General features: G+C 35.2%; 1 protein-coding gene across 1 annotated transcript in view; it reads right to left on the bottom strand.

Moving 5' to 3' along the window:
- Nucleotides 1-670: 670 nt before the first annotated feature.
- Nucleotides 671-21,343, bottom strand: part of LOC149807138 (uncharacterized) — a 29,367-nt gene continuing 8,694 nt past the window's right edge. The window contains exons 5-9 of the mRNA XM_089934301.1: nucleotides 20,884-20,971; nucleotides 15,072-15,164; nucleotides 12,400-12,527; nucleotides 11,349-11,457; nucleotides 671-1,918 (exon numbers count right to left, since the gene is read on the bottom strand). Coding sequence (XP_089790427.1) covers nucleotides 1,390-1,918; nucleotides 11,349-11,457; nucleotides 12,400-12,527; nucleotides 15,072-15,164; nucleotides 20,884-20,971 — 947 coding nt within the window. The 3' untranslated portion in view covers nucleotides 671-1,389. The remainder of the gene's footprint in view (nucleotides 1,919-11,348; nucleotides 11,458-12,399; nucleotides 12,528-15,071; nucleotides 15,165-20,883; nucleotides 20,972-21,343) is intronic.

Below are 21,343 nucleotides of genomic sequence, written 5' to 3'. Positions count from 1 at the left end.
GTTAATTGAATAATCTGAGGTTTATTTTCAAACAATAACAATACTCTTCAACTGAATTATCAGGTAATAATTTTGGAAAAAAGGAAAAGTCAGTGATACATGGATATAAAGCTACTCACATATAACAGTCCAACTGCAAACTGAACAGATCCAGATCTGCTGGCTTATTATGCACTGGCAGACCTGGATCTGTCCCATTTGTTAGGAGTAATCAGTAGAATAAACAACATATACCCTAATCTGCAGGCACATTCTGCCCTGACATCAAAGACTAGTTGCATTGATGAAAATGTAGATCTCAGCATTGTATAATTATACTATGATACAAATGAATCAGCATTGTATAATTATACTATGAGACAAATGAATCAGCATTGTATAATTATACTATGCGATAAATGAATCAGCATTGTATAATTATACTATGAGACAAATGAATCAGCATTGTATAATTATACTATGAGACAAATGAATCAGCATTGTATAATTATACTATGAGACAAATGAATCAGCATTGTATAATTATACTATGAGACAAATGAATCAGCATTGTATAATTATACTATGTGATAAATGAATCAGCATTGTATAATTATACTATGCGATAAATGAATCAGCATTGTATAATTATACTATGAGACAAATGAATCAGCATTGTATAATTATACTATGAGACAAATGAATCAGCATTGTATAATTATACTATGAGACAAATGAATCAGCATTGTATAATTATACTATGAGACAAATGAATCAGCATTGTATAATTATACTATGCGATAAATGAATCAGCATTGTATAATTATACTATGAGACAATCCAGTGACAGTACTATATGTGACATGATCAAATGCTACTTTCTCTAATAAGCAGTATATTAATTTAGTTCCACAAAACTGTCAAAGTCAAGTCATATAGAGATCAGAAAGGAACTTAAAATCATTTTCAATGTCACGCAATGCAAGATATACATGTGCATTCATGGCTTAATAAAAAAAATACTAGCCCAATCGTTACAAAACTTTAACCATAACACATAAACTACAAATTAAAAATGCAAAAAATAATGGGTCAAGCATAGTATTTCTCAACAGGATCAAATTTAAATTTAGATTATTTCTTTTTTGTTTAAACCAGGAATTCAGGTTGATATATCAGTCGTAAACAACTAAATGCAAAGAATTTGGAGTTCCATTATAAGGTCAAATTCTGAGATTTTCATTCAGGATAACTGTCACAATTCTGAGGGCTATTTCTCAAGTGCTTAACACCTTTTGTCCCTTATTTTAATAAATAATTTGTGATGAAAATGCAAAGCTCCAAGCCCAAAGAGCAATGGGAATAGGGAGACATGAGAAATGCACTTTTTTTTCATCCTTTCTGGGTTAGTCATGTTCCTGAAACATCACGAGATTCCAACACCATTTGCCGAAATCGTTGTGCTGAACTCTGCCTAGGTGATCTAGATGGCTTTCCAGAACTGGGTGGTGATGGAAGAAACTTTGAATCGTTAGTTGGTGAGTCTCTAGCATTTGAATTAGCCACATCTTCCACAGATACCACGCTCTTTTGAACAAACTGCCTTTTATGAAGCTGTGCTTCACTTTGTTGACTTTGTCTGTCTCTTCTGTCTCTGGAAATATCACCGGCATCATTAGTTACAGACAATCTCTCACGCCTATGGCTGGTTTCTGCATCAGTTCTAACTTGACTGTTACCTGAGCTTAGAAGCTTGATTGAGCCAAGTTTTGTCACTTCAATCATCCTTTGTTTTGTACTATGAGTTACAGGTGTGTCTGGGTGGGTCACTTTTAAAGGAGCGCTTTTAGTTGAACATGTGGAGTTAGTTCCCTTACTTCCAATAGTTCCTGGTAATACTTTGACCTTTGTATTGGCAGATACGGATGGTCCAAGACTCCTGCAATGGATGAGAAAGTATTATTTAATGCGATAGTATTAAAAACATGTGTATGCTTATATTTGTTTCAGTCAAAATGTTGTTGATTCCAACCATTTTTTAAAACTTATATAATAAATGTGACGTAATGTCAAAATTTGCTGCAGTAAAATCAACAATATCCGGTTAAACAATTTGCTGCCATTGTAACACCATGAAATTCCACATAACATGGTGCCAAGGACAATTACATTTTCTACTTCTGTAACATTATGAAATTCCAAATATCACATTGCCAAGGACAATATCACATTGCCAAGGACAATTACATTTACTACTACTTTAACATCATAAAATTCCACAAGATACAGTGCCAAGGTCAATTACAGTTTCTACTACTGTAACATCATGAAGTTCCATATAATACAGTGCCAAGGTCAATTACAGTTACTACTACTGTAACATCATGAAGTTCCATATAATACAGTGCCAAGGTCAATTACAGTTACTACTACTGTAACATCATGAAGTTCCATATAATACAGTGCCAAGGTCAATTACAGTTTCTACTACTGTAACATCATGAAGTTCCATATAATACAGTGCCAAGGTCAATTACAGTTACTACTACTGTAACATCATGAAGTTCCATATAATACATTGCCAAGGACAATTACATTTACTACTACTTTAACATCATGAAGTTGCATATAATACAGTGCCAAGGACAATTACATTTTCTAGTACTGCAATACCATGAAACTCCACATGATACTGTGCCAAGGAAAATTAAATTTTCTACAACTGTAACATCATGAAATTCCACATGACATGGTGCCATGGACAATTACATTTTTTAGTACTGTAACACCATGAAACTTCACATGATACAGTGCCAAAACAAAATACACTTTCTACTACTGTAACATCATGAAATTCCATATGACATGGTGCCATGGACAATTGCATTTTCTACTACTGTAACACCATGAAACTCCACATGATACAGTGCCAAGGAAAATTACATTTTCTACTATTGTAACATCATAAAACTAAACATAGCATATCGCCAAGGACAATAACATTTTCTACTACTGTAACATAAAACTCCACATGACAAGGTGCTGAAGACAATTCATTTTCTACTACTGTAGAACTGCTACTATAAAACTAACATGACATGGTACAGAGGACAATTACATTTTCTACTGCTGTAACACCATATACAAGTCCACATGACATGATGCCAAAGACAATTACATTTTCTACTACTGTAACATCATAAAACTCCACATGACATCTGCAAAGGTCAATTCCAATTTCTACTACCATAAAATCATGAAACTCTACATGACATAGTGCCATGGTCAATTACATTTTCTGTACTGTCATATAAAAAAATTAAACATGATGGTGCCAAGGAAAGTTACATAATTTGGTAATGTTACATCATGAGCCTCCACCTTGAGGCTGTGCAAGGACAATAACATTTCCTGCTATTCTAATATCATGAATCTCCACTGGACACAGTACCAAGGTCAATCTCCACATGACACAGTGCCAAGGACAATTACATTTTTCCTGCTATTGTAGCATCATGATCTTCCACACAACACAGTGCCAAGGACAATTACATTTTTCCTGCTATTATAGCATCATGATCTTCCACACAACACAGTGCCAAGGACAATTAAATTTTTCCTGCTATTGTAGCATCATGATCTTCCACACAACACAGTGCCAAGGACAATTACATTTTCCTGCTATTGTAGCATCATGATCTTCCGCATGACACAGTGCCAAGGACAATTACATTTTTCCTGCTATTGTAGCATCATGATCTTCCACACAACACAGTGCCAAGGACAATTACATTTTTCCTGCTGTTGTAGCATCATGATCTTCCACACAACACAGTGCCAAGGACAATTACATTTTTCCTGCTATTGTAGCATCATGATCTTCCACATGACACAGTGCCAAGGACAATTACATTTTTCCTGCTATTGTAGCATCATGATCTTCCACACAACACAGTGCCAAGGACTATTATATTTTTCCTGCTGTTGTAGCATCATGATCTTCCACACAACACAGTGTCAAGGACAATTACATTTTTCCTGCTATTGTAGCATCATGATCTTCCGCAGGACACAGTGCCAAGGACAATTACATTTTTCCTGCTATTGTAGCATCATGATCTTCCACACAACACAGTGCCAAGGACAATTACATTTTTCCTGCTATTGTAGCATCATGATCCTCCACACAACACAGTGCCAAGGACAATTACATTTTTCCTGCTATTGTAGCATCATGATCCTCCACATTAACAATGCCAAGGACAATTACAGTTTCTGCTATCTTTTAACAAAATATTTCAAGTTTTATAAGAAAAGGAATAATTGCTATTTTTCAGATATACATATTTGTATTGTAGTGGTTATGCTGTTATAAAAATTGTTTTATTGACTCAAAAAGGCACTGCTGTTAAAAGTAAATTATATTTTGTTGACTTCATTAAGGCATTGCTGTTAAAAGTAATTATGTTTTATTTGACTTCACCAAGGTAATGCTGTTACTGTAGAATGATTTGACAACAAGCCAGGCTGACACAATAAGGCTTAATACATTAATGCCTTTGCTCTTGCACAAAACTGAACAAAGGCAGAACAATGTGAAGGGAAAAGTGACTGACAGAATTCAGATTTCATCATCTAGAAAAGAATGATTAAGAAAGACCCAAGATGCAACAGCAGCCCTAGCCTTGTGAGACCTTATGCATATTTACCTCATGAAAGAAAGATCACTCTCACAGAGAAATTGAGATGCTCTTTTGATAGCTGTTGACTGCCAAAATATTGGATATACCTTTGGGAGAGAGAATGAGATGACTTCTACCATTTTTCTGTCCTTTCTGATTTAGCCAAACAGAAATGTAAGGCTCTAACTTGGCAAAGTAGTCTGTCTTGATCAATCCTAGCAAAGATGGATCTGAAAATAGTGACTTCAATTTGCTTTGGGGATACCAACACTAGCTGATTCATTGCCCAAAATCCTGGCTGGCAAAGAAGGGACATTAAATTGCAGTTGCCACTGAATCACAGGCAACCTTTTCATAGATAAGGCATAATGTCAACTCCTTCTCATTGCTGATGCTATAGACAGGATGAAGACTTATGGCAAAGTTTTTGGATGAAGCCTTACTTAGAGATTCATAAGGTTCTTTACACAATGACCGAAGAACATGAGAAAGGTTAAACTGAGACCTTAAATAGCAAGAGACTTGCCAATGAAGCTCACTGTACTTTATCAGTTCTGAAAGATATGGGTCTGGCCTTATATTGGACCCCATGGATAACATCAAGGTTCTGGATAGAGCTGCTCTATAACCCATAAGACTAAGCAGTATTTCTCTTTAAAATGAAAGACAAGAAAATCTGCAACTGCCATTGATGAAGGCAATTTGGATATATGCATTTCCTACTGCACCAATTACAGAATACTCACCATTTGACATTGTAAATCTTGGAGGTCATTTGCTTTCTAGCCTGGGTGATGCTGTCTACAACCCTGCTCCAAAACTGCTCTTGGAGGATAATCATTCAATATAAGCCAGGCATGAAGTTGGAGAATCTACGGGTATTTGTGCAGAAGGGACCTTCTGTGCAAGGAACAGTAATTCTCTCTTCAGTGGTTTCACCATGGGGGCACCCCATGAACAGGTCAAGGAGATGCATCAACCATAGCTGTTGTGTCCACAGGAAGACTATCAGGATGTACAAGTCCTGACTTTGCAAAGAACCTGAAGGATTATTCTAAATGGTGGGGTGCCATAGGTATAAAGCTGCTCCCACTGCAGACTGAAGGTATCCACTGCCCTGGCACTCTCATCTGACACTGGAGAAACATGAAGTTATGGCTTGTTGTTCAACCTCATTGCAAACAAGTCTACACTGGCCTCCCCCATATCTAAAAAAAGTCTTTCTGCTGACAAATGGTACATTGACCATTCCATGAGAACCACCCATGCTTCTCTCAACAGACTGTCCACCATGATATTTCTCTTGCCTGGAATATGGCAGGCTCTGAGAACTCGGAGAGTGATCTGCTCCAAAACTGTCATCTGAAGAGGTTTCAGACTCTGAGGAGGTTTCAGACTGAATCAAACAAAAAGGGTTAAACCAGAGCCAGTGCAAGGCAATATGGCACTCATTGCAAAACAGACATTTGGCATGACACCCACATCATTAAAATATTTGGTTTTGTTTCCTTTTAGTTCCCTCATCTGATTTTTGCACCCCATTTCTTCTCCAATTTGGCACCCCACTGAAAACAGCTCCCTATGCAAGCATACTCCTGACACATATCCATTGCCAGCCTTGGTGCCTTTTGCAGTTAAAGGAACCCTTTGGTCCTAGAAAAATTACCTGCACTTCCAGGTTTCTAATAAGAAGGGAAAATGACTTCTGAGGCCATGAACCCTACAGGACTACTCCTCCCCTTTGGGCAGTACCCCAGCCTGAATCTGAGGAATCTAAATGCAGGAAAGAGTGACATTCTAGAGTATGTATCAGAATGCTGGCCAAACTGATTTAGCCACCAACTTAGGTGGCAAAATCTGAATCCCAAAAGAATCTGAACTGACAGGTGGTCCCTATGGGGTCTCCAGTTCATTAGCAGGAGAAACTGGAGAGGTTTCACAGGAAGTCTTTCTAGGCTAACTAAATCTGCTGCTATGTTCAAGCTGCCCAGAAGAAAATGGCAGACGCAATGAGACAATAAAGATTTCTTAAATGCTCCTGTAATGAGGGATAGTATCTGTGTTATCCTGTCATAAACTGTCCCATGATTTGTGAATTAACAAGGAAATTAATCCTCATGTAAACAAACTGTTAGATGTCAGGTGTGATTTCTCCTGGATTAACTCCAAATAAGTCACTTTCTACTAACAGTGTGACAGGTCCCTTAGAATGGCATGCCTGAAAATTTTGCATATCATCCAGTCATTCAAATACTGGACGATGGAAACAATCTTAAGTCAGCTGCAATTACTTGCATCACCCTGGGAGTTAAAGTTAGACCATAAGGAAGAGCCCTAAGTTTAAAGACCTCAAGCCCGTAAAAAACTATGAATTTCCTGTGTGACAAGAAAATGAGGATGTATTGATAAACATCATGGAGGTCTATGGAGACCAACCAGTCACTCATCTCCATAGTGTTCCTGGCTAAGGCTGATGTCTCTATTTTGAAGTGCTCCATGGGATTATATCAATAACTTGGTGAAAGTTTCTCCCTTTCTTCAGAAAGAATCATAGATTTTAGTACTTACCATCCTCCTTATTGACTCCTTCTTTAGAAGGGAGTATACATCTTCACTTAGGGACATCAATTTGATCTGGTGAAACCAGATGTGTGCCCTTGATGACGGTCCCAGAAGTGAAGCAGGTAACCCTTTCTTACTGTGGAAGGTACCCATGCATTGTCTGATATGGTCAACCAAGTCCATGCTGAGACACCTGCTTAAAGCATTATGGTAGGAGACTCAGAGACCTGCCTGGGTGGGATGATTCTTAGCTGATTGGGCTTGATTTGGAACCATGACCGATGTTATTGGTTCACGAGATCTTGGATAGCCACTGCTGAGATCAAGTTGATGAATAAAGTCTTTGTCTCAAGCAGAGCTACCCTCAACAGATCCTTGCTGCATTCCTGCAAAACCTTTGAGGTATCTAATGTAGCATCCCTATAGAGGTGGAGATGTTCTGTTGAAAAAGCCATCTAGATCGATTGAGAGTACCCTGGTGTTTTGACAACAGCCTGCAAGACAGGCAATGACAAAGACTACCCTCAAAAGATTGATGGAGGCTGATGAGGTCAGTGTGTAAAGCTATGGTAACCAGGGCATGAGCTTAAGGCTTCATAACTCTAATGGATTTTATGGCAATGAAGGTCCTGTTCCCCATCAATATCCATACCTAGAACACTCTAGAATGCAGGACATGAGGTCTGAATGACAAAACAAATGAAAGCACAATGTAGCTAGATGTTAAGGCAAGGGACTGCAGTGTGGAAGAAGGGACCAACAAACCCTTCTGCTATCTGAGTGCCTCTTGGCCTTATGTTAACTTTTGCTTTACATGGGAAGGCAGTGGAAGATCAGATTTATTCTGAGTCCCTGAAAGCCTCTCTAAACTGGAGTGGATATTGGTGTCTAATGATCTGGAAGGTTTCAGACACAGATTGGGGGGGGGGAGAATATGATGATAAACTTCATTTACAGCCTTATCAAACATCTATACTTCTTTATCTTCCATTGCCTGACCAGTACATTAGAAGAGGTAAATGAATCAACACAATTGTGGCATCCTTCTGCTCATGTAGCAAGGCAGGATTATCCCTTTTCTTCTCTCTCCTTGGAGAATGGAATTGGTGATCCTCTCTCAATGCAGGAGGAACATGAAGCCATTGATGGGGTTGAGTATGGGCTTATTGCCTGTCAGGTCTGCTGACCAATAAGGCCATTGGAAACTCATCCATGGTGCCATGGGGAAAGAATACATTCAATACTTACCACCAAGTGGAAGAACCCATGCTAGGAAATTGGTGGTGTGTCAATCATATCCTTTTCCCTAAAAGGATATGGGGCCATGTTTGTTTTAGCAAAACCTGAAGACTGATGTCTGGAGACCTTTAGATTCCAGTGGTCAGTGACTGGTGATCTGCATGGTTTCTGATACTATATGACTAATGATCAAAATTTGGTTCTGGTCAAATGAACAGTGATGATGCCTGATGACTGGTATTCATCACCCTGCCCAGTGACTGGTGACCAGTCAATAATCCCAGTGCCGAGTAACCAGTGACTGTATATACAGCACTGCCTAGAGTATAAACCCAGTGATTTTTTTCTGTGATCAGTGTCACCCTGCCTCATAACCAGCATTCAGTGATTGGTGACCAGCAACTGGACAATAATTGGTCAGATGATGGTAATCTGCTCAAGGAGCCCCGATCCAAGGAGCTGGACACCATTGTCTTAGAAGCAGTTGAAGATGATCACACTTTCCTGCACCAGAAAGATGAGACTCGTCCACAGGTGCTGGCAACTTCCTTGAACTGGGATGTCAGGCAAGGGTTTCAAGTGGCTTGCCAACTCTTTTTAGCATGCTGAAAGGTTAAAAAAAAAACAAGAAAAAAACAATCAACTGGAACAAATTTATGAAGGGAGGTAATACCTATCCAAGATCAGTTAACAATGAGGGGATAGCAATAAAGAAACACTCCATAGATAGCATGTGTACAAAATGCCTCAAAATAAACAAAACGGGACACAGATAAAAGTAAAACATGCAAAGAAAAAGTCAAATGCAACTCTTTGAGCATCCAGGGACACATTAAGTCTGAGGAAAATCATTATGATATTCTGAAAAACAGAAATTACTAATTTGAGGGAATTCACCTTGGACTGTGGACTAGCACCAGGAAAACTGAAAGCAATATAATAATAGCAGATATTGTATCAATCCTATCAAAACAGTGTTTTATGGGCAATATACAAAGTCTAGATTACTAGAAATTCTCCCCCAGAAACATGACACTAATATTCATCAATTATCACCTACAAAAGCCCAATGTTAGGAAATGTCTTCTTTTGTTTGTGTGGAAATTAGTGTCAGTTTCAAAATTTGGTTGCATAGCCCTTTTCCTATGCAGTTTTGGCAGTCTTTTAAGTACGTGCTAAAAAAATCCACATATATTTCAAGCCCTGAGGGTCATCTATCATCACTTCATGAACAGTAATACGAATCAAGAAACCCAAGCCTGCATTTTCTTTAGTGAAAAATGATATAACAAACTTTAACACTGAGGTTCACCTATGGTATGTACAGGTGAATGGACATGCAAATGGACACAAAAGTGACTTTTGTTATGAAGAGCTTTTGCCAAAAGAGTTTTAAAAAATGGCTTCATGTGATTACAAAAAAGCATTAAATTTTTTTAAATTCCAGAATTTCATCTCATTTTCTAAAATTCTGTAATTCCATGCATATCTGACTGAAGACATAAGTTTCTTACTAAAGCAAATAGTCTTATGCCAATACAATTATGAAGCAGGAACCATTCTAAGGGCATGTTTGTGAAGTTGTGATTTCTAACTTAAAGGTGTCTTATTGTTCTGTCAGATTGCAAACAGATCACAAATTAAATATAAAAAATTTAATTTCTACCTTTTGCACAGCAACAATTAACAAATAGCCAAGATTTATTAACTGGTGACAATATTTACATAAATACCTATTTACTTCTAATACAATTGCCCTCAAATATATTTCTGCAATTTTCCATTTCATGACTATGAAATTTTTGGGTGTAAAAATTGTTTGGCAAACTTCAACAGATCAATAAAAAAAATAGTATGGTTAGACCAGCTGTATAAAAGAAAAGAATATATCATTACTACATTATGATCTGGAATGACTGTATCATGACAGTCATTGCTACACCATGATCTGAAATGATCTTATCATGACAGTCATTACAGTCATTACTAAACCATGATCTGGAATGATTTTATCATGAATTCATTCCTACACTGTGATTTGGAATGATCTTATCATGTCAGTCTTTTCAACACCATCATCTGGAATAATCTTATCATGACACTCATTGCTACACCAAGATCTGAAATGATCTTATCATGACAGTCATTACTACACCTTGATCTGGAATGATTTTATCATGACAGCCATTCCTACACTGTGATTTGGAATGATCTTATCATGACAGTCATTCCAACACCATCATCTGGAATAATCTTATCATGACAGCCATTCCTACACCATGGTCTAGAATGCTCTTATCATGACAGCCATTCCAACACCATGGTCTAGAATGCTCTTATCATGACAGCCATACCTACACCATGGTCTGGAATGATCTTATCATGACAGTCATTCCTACACTGTGATTTGGCATGCTCTTATCATGACAATCATTCCTATACCATCATCTGGAATGATCTTATCATGACAGTCATTCCTACACCTTGATCTGGAATGATGTTATCATGACAGTCATTCCTACACTGTGATTTGGAATGATCTTATCATGACAGTCATTCCAATACCATCATCTGGAATGATTTTATCTGGACAGTCATTCCTACACCTTGATCTGGAATGATGTTATCATGACAGTCATTCCTACACTGTGATTTGGAATGATCTTATCATGACAGTCATTCCAATACCATCATCTGGAATGATTTTATCTGGACAGTCATTCCTACACCTTGATCTGGAATGATCTTATCATGACAGTCATTCCAACACCATTATCTGGAATGATATTATCATGACAGTCATTCCAACACCATCATCTGGAATGATCTTATCATGACAGTCATTCCAACACCATTTTCTGGAATGATCATTTGCTTATTACTTACTTTAGAGCAGTAGGACCAGTAAACCCTGGTTTTAAAGTAGGGGATTTCTGTGAAACCATTTCTCCTGAGAGTAGATCTCTTTCCAATTTGGCTCTCTCTTCTCTCAGTTCTGTAAAAAAGTTGATACTAAAACTTGCTACAGCAGCTAAATTAAAATAAGTTCAGTTTCATAATAGCAAAATGCATTATTAATATAACACATTAAGTGGAAAAACTGGATTAATATGAGCTGGTGTGTAATGTCAATGGATTGTATAATAAAGTCTCTGCCAAGCATAATTTAGTGATGTGACATACCAGCCAGTGATGACAACTATTTTGCAATCAAAGAACTATCTGGACAATGGGACATTGAATACCTTCCAAGAAGTAAAAAATACAATGCTGAAAGATACTGTGACGTTTATTATCACAGAAAAATCTATTACACTACAACTACTATTAATAGTATATTGAGAAAAAATGTAAAAAGGGCATACTGTAAAATTATGGAATATAAATACACACATGAAAAAAGCTGATATGAAACATTATGCATACAAACCTGCTGGTATTATTATAGTAAAACAAGCACACACATGTGTGGAAAAGAAAAACAAAATTTAAAAGTTATTTTCTGCTCTTCTGACACAAAATTTGCTCCTAATGAGGTATTTGTATGACTATATACCCGGTATATTTACTTCATTCAGATTCTGCCTTCTAGCTGTAAATCCTTTCTTTTATCAACCATTTTTTATACCATAAGTTGTTAAATTTGATCTATGCATTTATGTATTAATTAACTGTATCACAATAAATTTCAGTAAAAATACATATTAAAAGAGACAATTATTCTGGTTTTAAAGTATATCTCTAATCCCTATAAACAAATTTTAAAAAATACTCTAAATTAAAAGAAGGCACAAATTCATATATTTTTACATAAATAACAAATTCCTTCAATCTCTTACTGTTTTAAAACACATTGTCTTTTAAATTGGCATGTAGGCCTAAATTAATTTGTTATCATGGAGGTTACTAATTTGAAAATTAGCCCCTTGAAACAAACCTGTTAGAGTAGGCTCCCTGCTCAAAGTGCCATTTGTTTCTGCCCTAAAAGTGGCCTCATCATCCAAACAATTCTGTAGAAAGCTGATATCCTTCATCAGTGTTTCACATTCCTCTTCCAATGTTTGTCTACAAATAAAATATTACACAAAGAAATCTAATGATCAACATTAATAATGAAATAATCATTCTGAACAGGAAAAACATGTCTCTGATACTAAATGCTAATATGAGACTTAAAACATGGCAGATTTCAATGGAAGAAATACATTCTAGATGATCACTGAATTCTATAACATGCAAAAGTATACCAACCTGGTAATGTCAAAGTTCTGTTTTGTTGTTGTTGAGGGCCTGATGCCATTTTTCAGCACATGATAGGCATTACATACTGGTTAGTATAAGTGGTGGAGGAAAATTCTGGGAAACCATAGACAAGAACCACTGACCCACAAGAATCTACTGGCAAGCTTTCTCACATACCCACATAAGTCTAGACTAAGACTCAGATCCACATGGACAGAGATGAGAGGGCACTGATTGTAATGGTGAACACTTCAGACCACTCAAACACACAGTTCCTGTCTGTCAATAAACTAGAAATCCTATAACGAGTCACTAAAAGAGTTAACGGATCTCCCTCATTTTTAAATCAACAAATGCACTTGAATAATTAAAAACTCCCATCCAGAGTAGTCTATGATTGAAGGCAAAAAATGTATTTGTCTAAATGGAGATATCAGAGTCATGCACAAGTACTGCAAAACTTCTCTCAGCTGAATGGTGTTTTGGCCAGTTATACAGATAACCAATATCAAGGGTGTTAATTACCATCTTAAAGACTTTCTGAAACCAAAGTATATGGCTTGTCTGAAAAGGAATCCTGATACCAGTTTGGATGAAAAAGCTAAAACTTTCTTCCTCAAACTTTTTTCCTTAAATATCTTATTTACTGCTTGGTAGATAATTAATTTTTTGCAGGAACATTCAGCAGGCTCCAGAGATTAAAATAAAAAAAAAAACAGAATACCTCAAATTATCTTGATAAAGTGTATTGTTTTATCAACAGGAAATTTCTAATGATTACCCCACATTTCATGAATTTCTCCAATCTTTTCTCAAAAACAAAAAGGTTTTGTTGTGTTAAATTTTAAAACTAGCAAGTGATTTTGCATCTTTCCCAATATCTCAAGCTCAGACAAATAAATTGATATTGTATGAAATATCATATGCATGAATATGTAAAATCTCAGTTTGAGGAGAAATTTAGTGAAATTGGAGATGGGTTAAAGACAGAACTGTTTAGGTTCACTGCTGCATACAACCATACTGCTATTAAACAGAATGTCATAGGATACTCATTTAACAAGGGTCGCTATTTGCTTCTGTGCCCAGGGATTTTTTAAGCAAACTTGAATAAATCTGGAAATTGGTTTACCGTGACCCTATTTTAGTATACAATGAACATTAAACCCAAAATAAACTCACACTGCAACTTTGTGGCAAAAGATTTATAGGTTACTGCATTTGTATGGGAAAATATGAATGAGTTTTTTTGTGTGAGTAATACTGCATGACCAATGAGCATGCAGTATTATTCCCAAAAAAATGAGTTCACATTTTCCAAAAAAAATGCAGTAACCTTTTAATTATATACTCATTTTGTTTTCCTACCTAAGGCTTAATAATAAAGGAATACACAATAAGATACAAAGTAACTGAATTTATGCTGTATTCCAAAATAAATACACAAACGTAGATTCATAAATACATAGTAACAATATTAATGCGCACACAGCACTGCCTAGTGACCTTTGAACTTCATTGTGCGCACATTAGTTTAACAAAAATATTCTCATTTTGGTCTACTTAAACCTTAAATTTATAGTCATATTTTGCACGAATGCACATTGCAAAAACTTTTGCAGTTGGTCTGCTTTTCTGCTTATGATGGACTGTATTCATTTTGTCAATTCAGTGAAGTAAGGAGAATGTGATTTCAGCTGGAAATGTAGTCGGAATTACAGTACAATTTCAGTGTGTATCATGTTTTCCATGACATGGGTGATGCCATTTGGATTTGCAGAACTCAGAAAGTACTTTTTGAGAAAATTCAAGATGCATAAATGTAAGTATATTTATTACCATTCTTATTACCTGCTAAAGAAGACATAAGTTTATGTCCTGTCACTTGTTTGAAAGTTTCATTTGTGACTCAGTAAACTCATCCACATCATTCATTTTATCATCTCTGCTTTCAAACAGATGAAACATCTTCTTTATTTAGTCCACAAACAAATCTAATAAACTAAAACCTAAAGCATCTACTACATGAGTGTACATGTTTTTTTTTTTTTACAAAGGAGTTCCTAATACAATATGCTATTTTTAGATGCATGTGTCACGCAGTATAAATGTGCTCAATATAGTAAAAAAAATGCACAATTCTGACAATGCAACGTTAAGGGGAAAAAAATTAGCATATAACAAGAAATGCTATTGGAATTATTGAGCCCATACATGATAGGCACAGCAAGCCAAATATAGTGAGCAAAACAGCTTCATTTAAAGGTACATCCACAGTGCACTTTATCAGAAGGTGTTTATCAAAAGGAGTACCATCATATTAGATGAATGGATAGAAAAATTAAGATTCAATAAAAATCTCTGTACCTGAGATGCTGGACAACTTCATCAAACTTCAAAATGTTGAGTTTATCATTCATTGATTCCACCTCCTCACTCAACATAGATGCTGTGGATGCTCTGAAATGGACAACAGGAGTCGCTTGAAAGGACCAGTGCTCTACTGACAGAATTGTATGAATTTATGTTTCATCACTAATGTTTAATATTTTTTCTACTAGGTGATGAAACCACAAGATATCCTTGAGAATCCTCAAACATACCAAATGAGTTTGTAAAAAATATTTTCTTATTTATGTTTAAAATAACAAGTTCAAGAGAAAAATGCAGTAAAATTAACTCATTTATGTACTTCTACCTTTAACCTGATGCCATGGATCATTGAATTCATTACAGAAACTGTCAAGATATGCTATACAAAATTTAGTTGAGATTCCATAATTACTATTGGTCTGAATTGTTTATTCAAAGGTTATTATGACTAAAAAGCCCAAGTTATGACTACTTAACTTGTACTAATTTAAGATAGTCCAAAGATAAATTCATGAACAAGCCTTGATATATCCATTTATAATTGTTTGCATTATCAAGTGAATAAGCCATTACAGATAAATACCAGAGTCATGACATTTTACCCTGAAAGCAATGGCAGAATGCTGGCTATTAATTTTGTTTGTTGAAATGCAACTAAATACATTTCCAGTTATGACCAACTAGATAAGAATTCTTTTGGAGAAAGCACAATGTCAATATGATTAGCCATCAAGGATAAATAATGGCAAAAGATTTCCATGATGGCCACAGCATCTGCCATACTGGTAGCAGAGTGGCACAACTTTTATTTAAGACCAACTAGACATCATAAGAATTCTTTTAGTGAAAACCCCATGTCATAACAAGATTCTGAGGATGGACACCAGTAGCCATACTGTATGTCTGTGCAGTACTATTTCATTCTGGACAAACTTGTACCATAAGAAATTGTTCAGCAAATATCTCCATGTTGATACAACCATCAATTCAGGAGGAACAGCAATAATAAGATTTTCAAGATGGCCATCATAGCAGCCAAACTGGACGTGTGAGCCATACCATCTTCCATTGAGATTGACTAGATATCATAAGAAGTTTTCTGGTGAAAACTCCTTATGAATATGACTTTCCATTCAGGATGAGTAATAATAACAAGATGTTCAAGATGGCTACTGTGGTAAGTCAATGGTTTTGATGCTGTTTACATAAAACACACTGCTATATATTTTATACCAGTTTAATTGCTCTAATAAATTCTCTGTTCAGCATTTTTGTTGAAGACATTATATGATGTAATAGGCCTTTATCTATATAATATAGAAGCATGGGATTCTTTGTTTTCTTGCATGTGGGTCACATACCACAAGTTACTGTGTGATGCATGTGCTTGTTTACATTTTCTGCCCCAATAACCAATCACAATTCCCATGACCTATGGGGGGGGGGGGTAGAGGGAGAGTTTGCATTCCTTCATTCTGTTATTGATGAAATGAGTAATAAAGTTTAAATCTTGAAAATCATTATTCTGAGTCAGACACATAGAAATAAGAATGAAGTTCTGAGGTCCTCATCTCCGCTCCCAGCTCATGGATTTGGCAAATATCCATCTTGTGAATGTTAGTGCCATATGCTGTTATTTCAATTCCAAGATGATATCTGAATGGGCTGCTTGATATTCAGTATATGAACATGCATCAGTTTTACTTTTTCTCTCACAAGTCTGAGTTTCTGACTTTCACAACTCTGCAGACAGGTGACATCTGAATGAGCTGCCTAACGAAAAGGTTAACATTTGCCACACCCAATAATGGGCAACATTTACTGCCCCATATTATGTAACCAAAGATCCCTAAATTGAATGACTTTGCAGAGGGCAATGAATGATTTTGCAAAGGTAAATTAATGATTTTGCAGAGGTCAATAACTTAAATATTTATCTTCATGCCAATTTATTTGTATGAATGATGTCATTCATTTAGTCTCTGTTCAATGATATCTGTACCATACTTCTTATATCTTCAACTGAAGAAGAGTTTTAATGTTGGAGACAAAAGTCATATGGGCCAAAACTGTCTAACAGACACTATGTGATTGAGACTACAAGAAGATACTAGTCAACTATGTTAAGTCACACATTTTGATGGACCCTTAGTCATTAAATATTAATCTTCAAGCTACACTACATATTTTGAACTTCAAAATTTCAACTTTTCTATAGACAATTGGGTCTGACATCACTTTATAATTCAGATGAAGCATCAAGAATTTGACATTTATGAGAGACCAAATATCTTAAAAAGTTGTGACTCAGTTCACATAAGATGGATTCAAATGATTTTCAACAGTTAATCAAATGTATCATTAATAACAATTTATGCATAACAGTTTTAGAAAATTTATCATTTCTTTTTAATGAAGGTTGTAATTTTTGTCTGGGGAAAATTTTTATTTTAATATAATAACCAAACAGAATTTATCTTTAATCAAGCCTAGCTATCAATGTTAATCATGCCTATCTGTCTATATATCAATGCTAATCATGCCTATCTATTGACTTTAATCAAGCCTATCTACTGATGTTAATCATGCCCATCTACTGATGTTAATCAGGCCTATCTATTGACTTCAATCAATCCTACCTATTGACTTTAATCAAGCCTATCTATTGATGTTAATCATGCCCATCTATTGATGTTAATCATGCGCATCTATTGATGTTAATCACGCCTATCTATTGATGTTAATCATGCCCATCTATTGACTTTAATCAAGCCTATCTACTGACTTTAATCAAGCCTATCTATTGATGTTAATCATGCCCATCTATTGATGTTAATCAAGCCTATCTATTGACTTTAATCAAGCCTATCTACTGACTTTAATCAAGCCTATCTATTGATGTTAATCATGCCCATCTATTGACGTTAATCACGCCTATCTTTTGATGTTAATCATGCCCATCTATTGACTTTAATCAAGCCTATCTACTGACTTTAATCATGCCCATCTATTGATGTTAATCATGCCCATCTATTGATGTTATCATGCCCATCTATTGATGTTAATCATGCGCATCTATTGATGTTAATCAGGCCTATCTACTGATGTTAATCATGCCCATCTATTGACTTTAATCAAGCCTATCTACTGACTTTAATCATGCCCATCTGTTGATGTTAATCATGCCCATCTATTGATGTTAATCATGCACATCTTTTGATGTTAATCATGCACATCTATTGATGTTAATGATGCCTATCTATTGATATTAATCACACCTATCTATTGGCTTTAATCAAGCCTATCTACTGACTTTAATCATGCCCATGGTATTGATGTCAATCATGCCCATCTATTGATGTTAATCATGCTCATCTATTGAAATTAATCAAGCATATCTATTGAAGATAATCATGCCCATCTATTGATGTTAATCATGTCCATCTATTGAGGTTAATCATGCCCATCTATTGATATTAATCAATCATATCTATTGATGTTAATCATGCCTATCTATTTCATGCCCATCTATTGAAATTAATCATGCCCATCTATCAATGTTTATCATGCCCATATATTGATGTTAATCATGCCCATCTATTGATGATAATCATGTCTATATATTAATGTTAATCATGCCTATTTATTGATGTTAATCATGCCCATCTATTGATTTTAATCATGCCTATCTATTGATGTTAATAATGCCCACTATTGATGTTCATCATTCATATATATTAAAGTAAATCATTCCCATCTATTGATGCTAATCATGACTATGTATTGAGGTTAATCATGCCTATCTATCAATGTTAATCAGGCCTATCTATCAAAAGTCATCATGCCTATCTATTGATGTTAATCATGCCCATCTATTGATCTTAATCATGCCTATTTATTGATGTTAATCATGCCATACTATTGATTTTAATCATGCCCATCTTTCAATGTTAATCAACAACAATGATTGATAATCTTAAAATCACAACTGTTGGCAGTATTTTATAGGCAGCATAGTTACATATATGTTAATGTTAATCATGCCTATTTATTGATGTTAGTCATGCCCATCGATTGATGTTAATCATGCCCATCTATTGATGTTAATCATGCCCATCTATTGATGTTCATCATTCATATATATTAATGTTAATCATGTGCATCAATTGATGTTAATCAAGCCTATCTATCAAGGGTAATCATGCCTATCTATTGATGCTAATTATGTTCATCTATCAAAGTTAATCATGTCTATCTATCAATGTTAATTATGTCATTCTACCCATGTTAATCATGCCTATCTATTAATGCTAATCATGCTCATCTATCAATGTTAATCATGTCTATCTATCAATGTTAATTGTCATTCTATTGATGTTAATCATGTCTATCTATCAATGCTAATCATGTCTTTCTGTTGATGTTAATCAGGCCTATTTGTCTATATATCAATGTTAATCATGCCTATCTATCAATCCTAATCAAGTCTATCTATCAATGTTAATCATGTCTATATATCAATGTTAATCATGTCTATCTATCAATGTTAATCATGTCTATCTATTGGTAATAATCATGCCCATCTATCAAGGTTAATCATGTCTATCTATTGAAGTTAATCATGTCTACCCATCAATGCAAATCATGACCATCTATCAATGCCTATCATGTTTATCTAATGATGTTAATCATGTCTATCAATGTTAATCATGCCCATCTATCAGTGTTAATCATGCCATCTATCAATGTTAATCATGTCAGGCTATGGATGTTAATCATGTCTACCCAATGATGTAAATCATACCCATCTATCAATGTTAATCATGTCTATCTATTGATGTTAATCATGTCTATCGATGTTAATCATGCCCATCTATCAAAGTTAATCATGCCCATCTACTGATATTTATCATGCCCATCTACTGATGTTTATCATGCCTATCTACTGATGTTAATCATGCCCATCTATCGATGTTAATCATGCCCATCAATCAAGTTTGATCATGTCTATCAATTTTAATCATGCTCATCTATTTATGTTAATCATACCTATCTATTGATGTTAATAATTACTATCAATGGTAATCATACCCATCTATCCATTCTAATCATGCCCATCTATCAAGGTTAATCATGCCCATCTATTGATGTTAATCATGCCCATCTATCAACGTTAATTATGCCTATCTATTGATATTAATCATGCCTATCTATTGATGTTAATCATGCCCATCTATCGATGTTAATTATGTCTTTCGATGTGAATCATGCCCACCTATCAATGTTAATCATGCCTATCTATTGATGGTAATCATGCCCATCTATCAATATTTATCATGCATATCTATTAATGTTAATCATGCCCATCTATCAAGGTTAATCATGTCAATCTATCAATTTTAATCATGCCCAACTTTCAATGTTAATCAACAACAATGACTGATAATCTTAAAATGACAACTGTTGGCAGTATTTTATAGGCAGCATAGTTACATGGTTATTAAGTTTTTCAAATAAGGAGTCATTATTAAATTAAATTACCTTTCCATTTCTTAATGTAAATGGATCTTCTCTAGTGCATTCAAAACTAAGGGCAACAAAAAATAAATTACTACAAAAGTCTAAAACAGAGGTGCCAAAAGTGTCTCATTACAATGACAAAATTTAATATTTGTTTATAAAATATCTTGAAGCTCAGAAGTTTAAGTTGATATATGCATCAAAATTATATGTATGCATCCAGCGTGGTAGACAAAGAGAGAATGACTTAAGAACCAGGTGTAAAAAGTGTACTCCACTAATCTACCTATCACTCCCTGTGGGTGTCATGACCATTGGTGTTTCAGATCCATCATGAGAACGAGCAGTCCCTGGTCGTCTTGCGGTGCCAGGTCCTGTAAATAGATCAACCTAACACAATTTAAACAGAGATATAAAGAATAGTGTAACAACTGAAACATTAACAAATGAACAGCCAAATGAGTGACTGATCAAATGAATGAAAAAAATGAATGTATTCATTTAGTTGTACTACAATATGTTATCTGTATTATGTCTCTGATGTCTATCATCAACCTACACAATGAAAATATGGAATCCTGAAAGATTTAAAGAAAATGCTCTTTAATTGTTCCTATCTCTGTATACTGATGTTAAAGTAGGCCATACTACATATTCCAATGAAAGGTACAATTGCAAGATCACTGCAATGTAGCTACTCTATCCCTGTAGCATCTCAGTATTCTATCCCTGTAGCATTACAATAT

The sequence above is a fragment of the Sinohyriopsis cumingii genome, chromosome 1 (assembly GCF_028554795.1).
Source record: "Sinohyriopsis cumingii isolate HCF-2022 chromosome 1, ASM2855479v2, whole genome shotgun sequence".
Classification (NCBI taxonomy): Eukaryota; Metazoa; Mollusca; class Bivalvia; order Unionida; family Unionidae; genus Sinohyriopsis; species Sinohyriopsis cumingii.
Note: the sequence above shows the minus strand (reverse complement) of the source record. Positions and strands in the feature narration are given on the sequence as shown.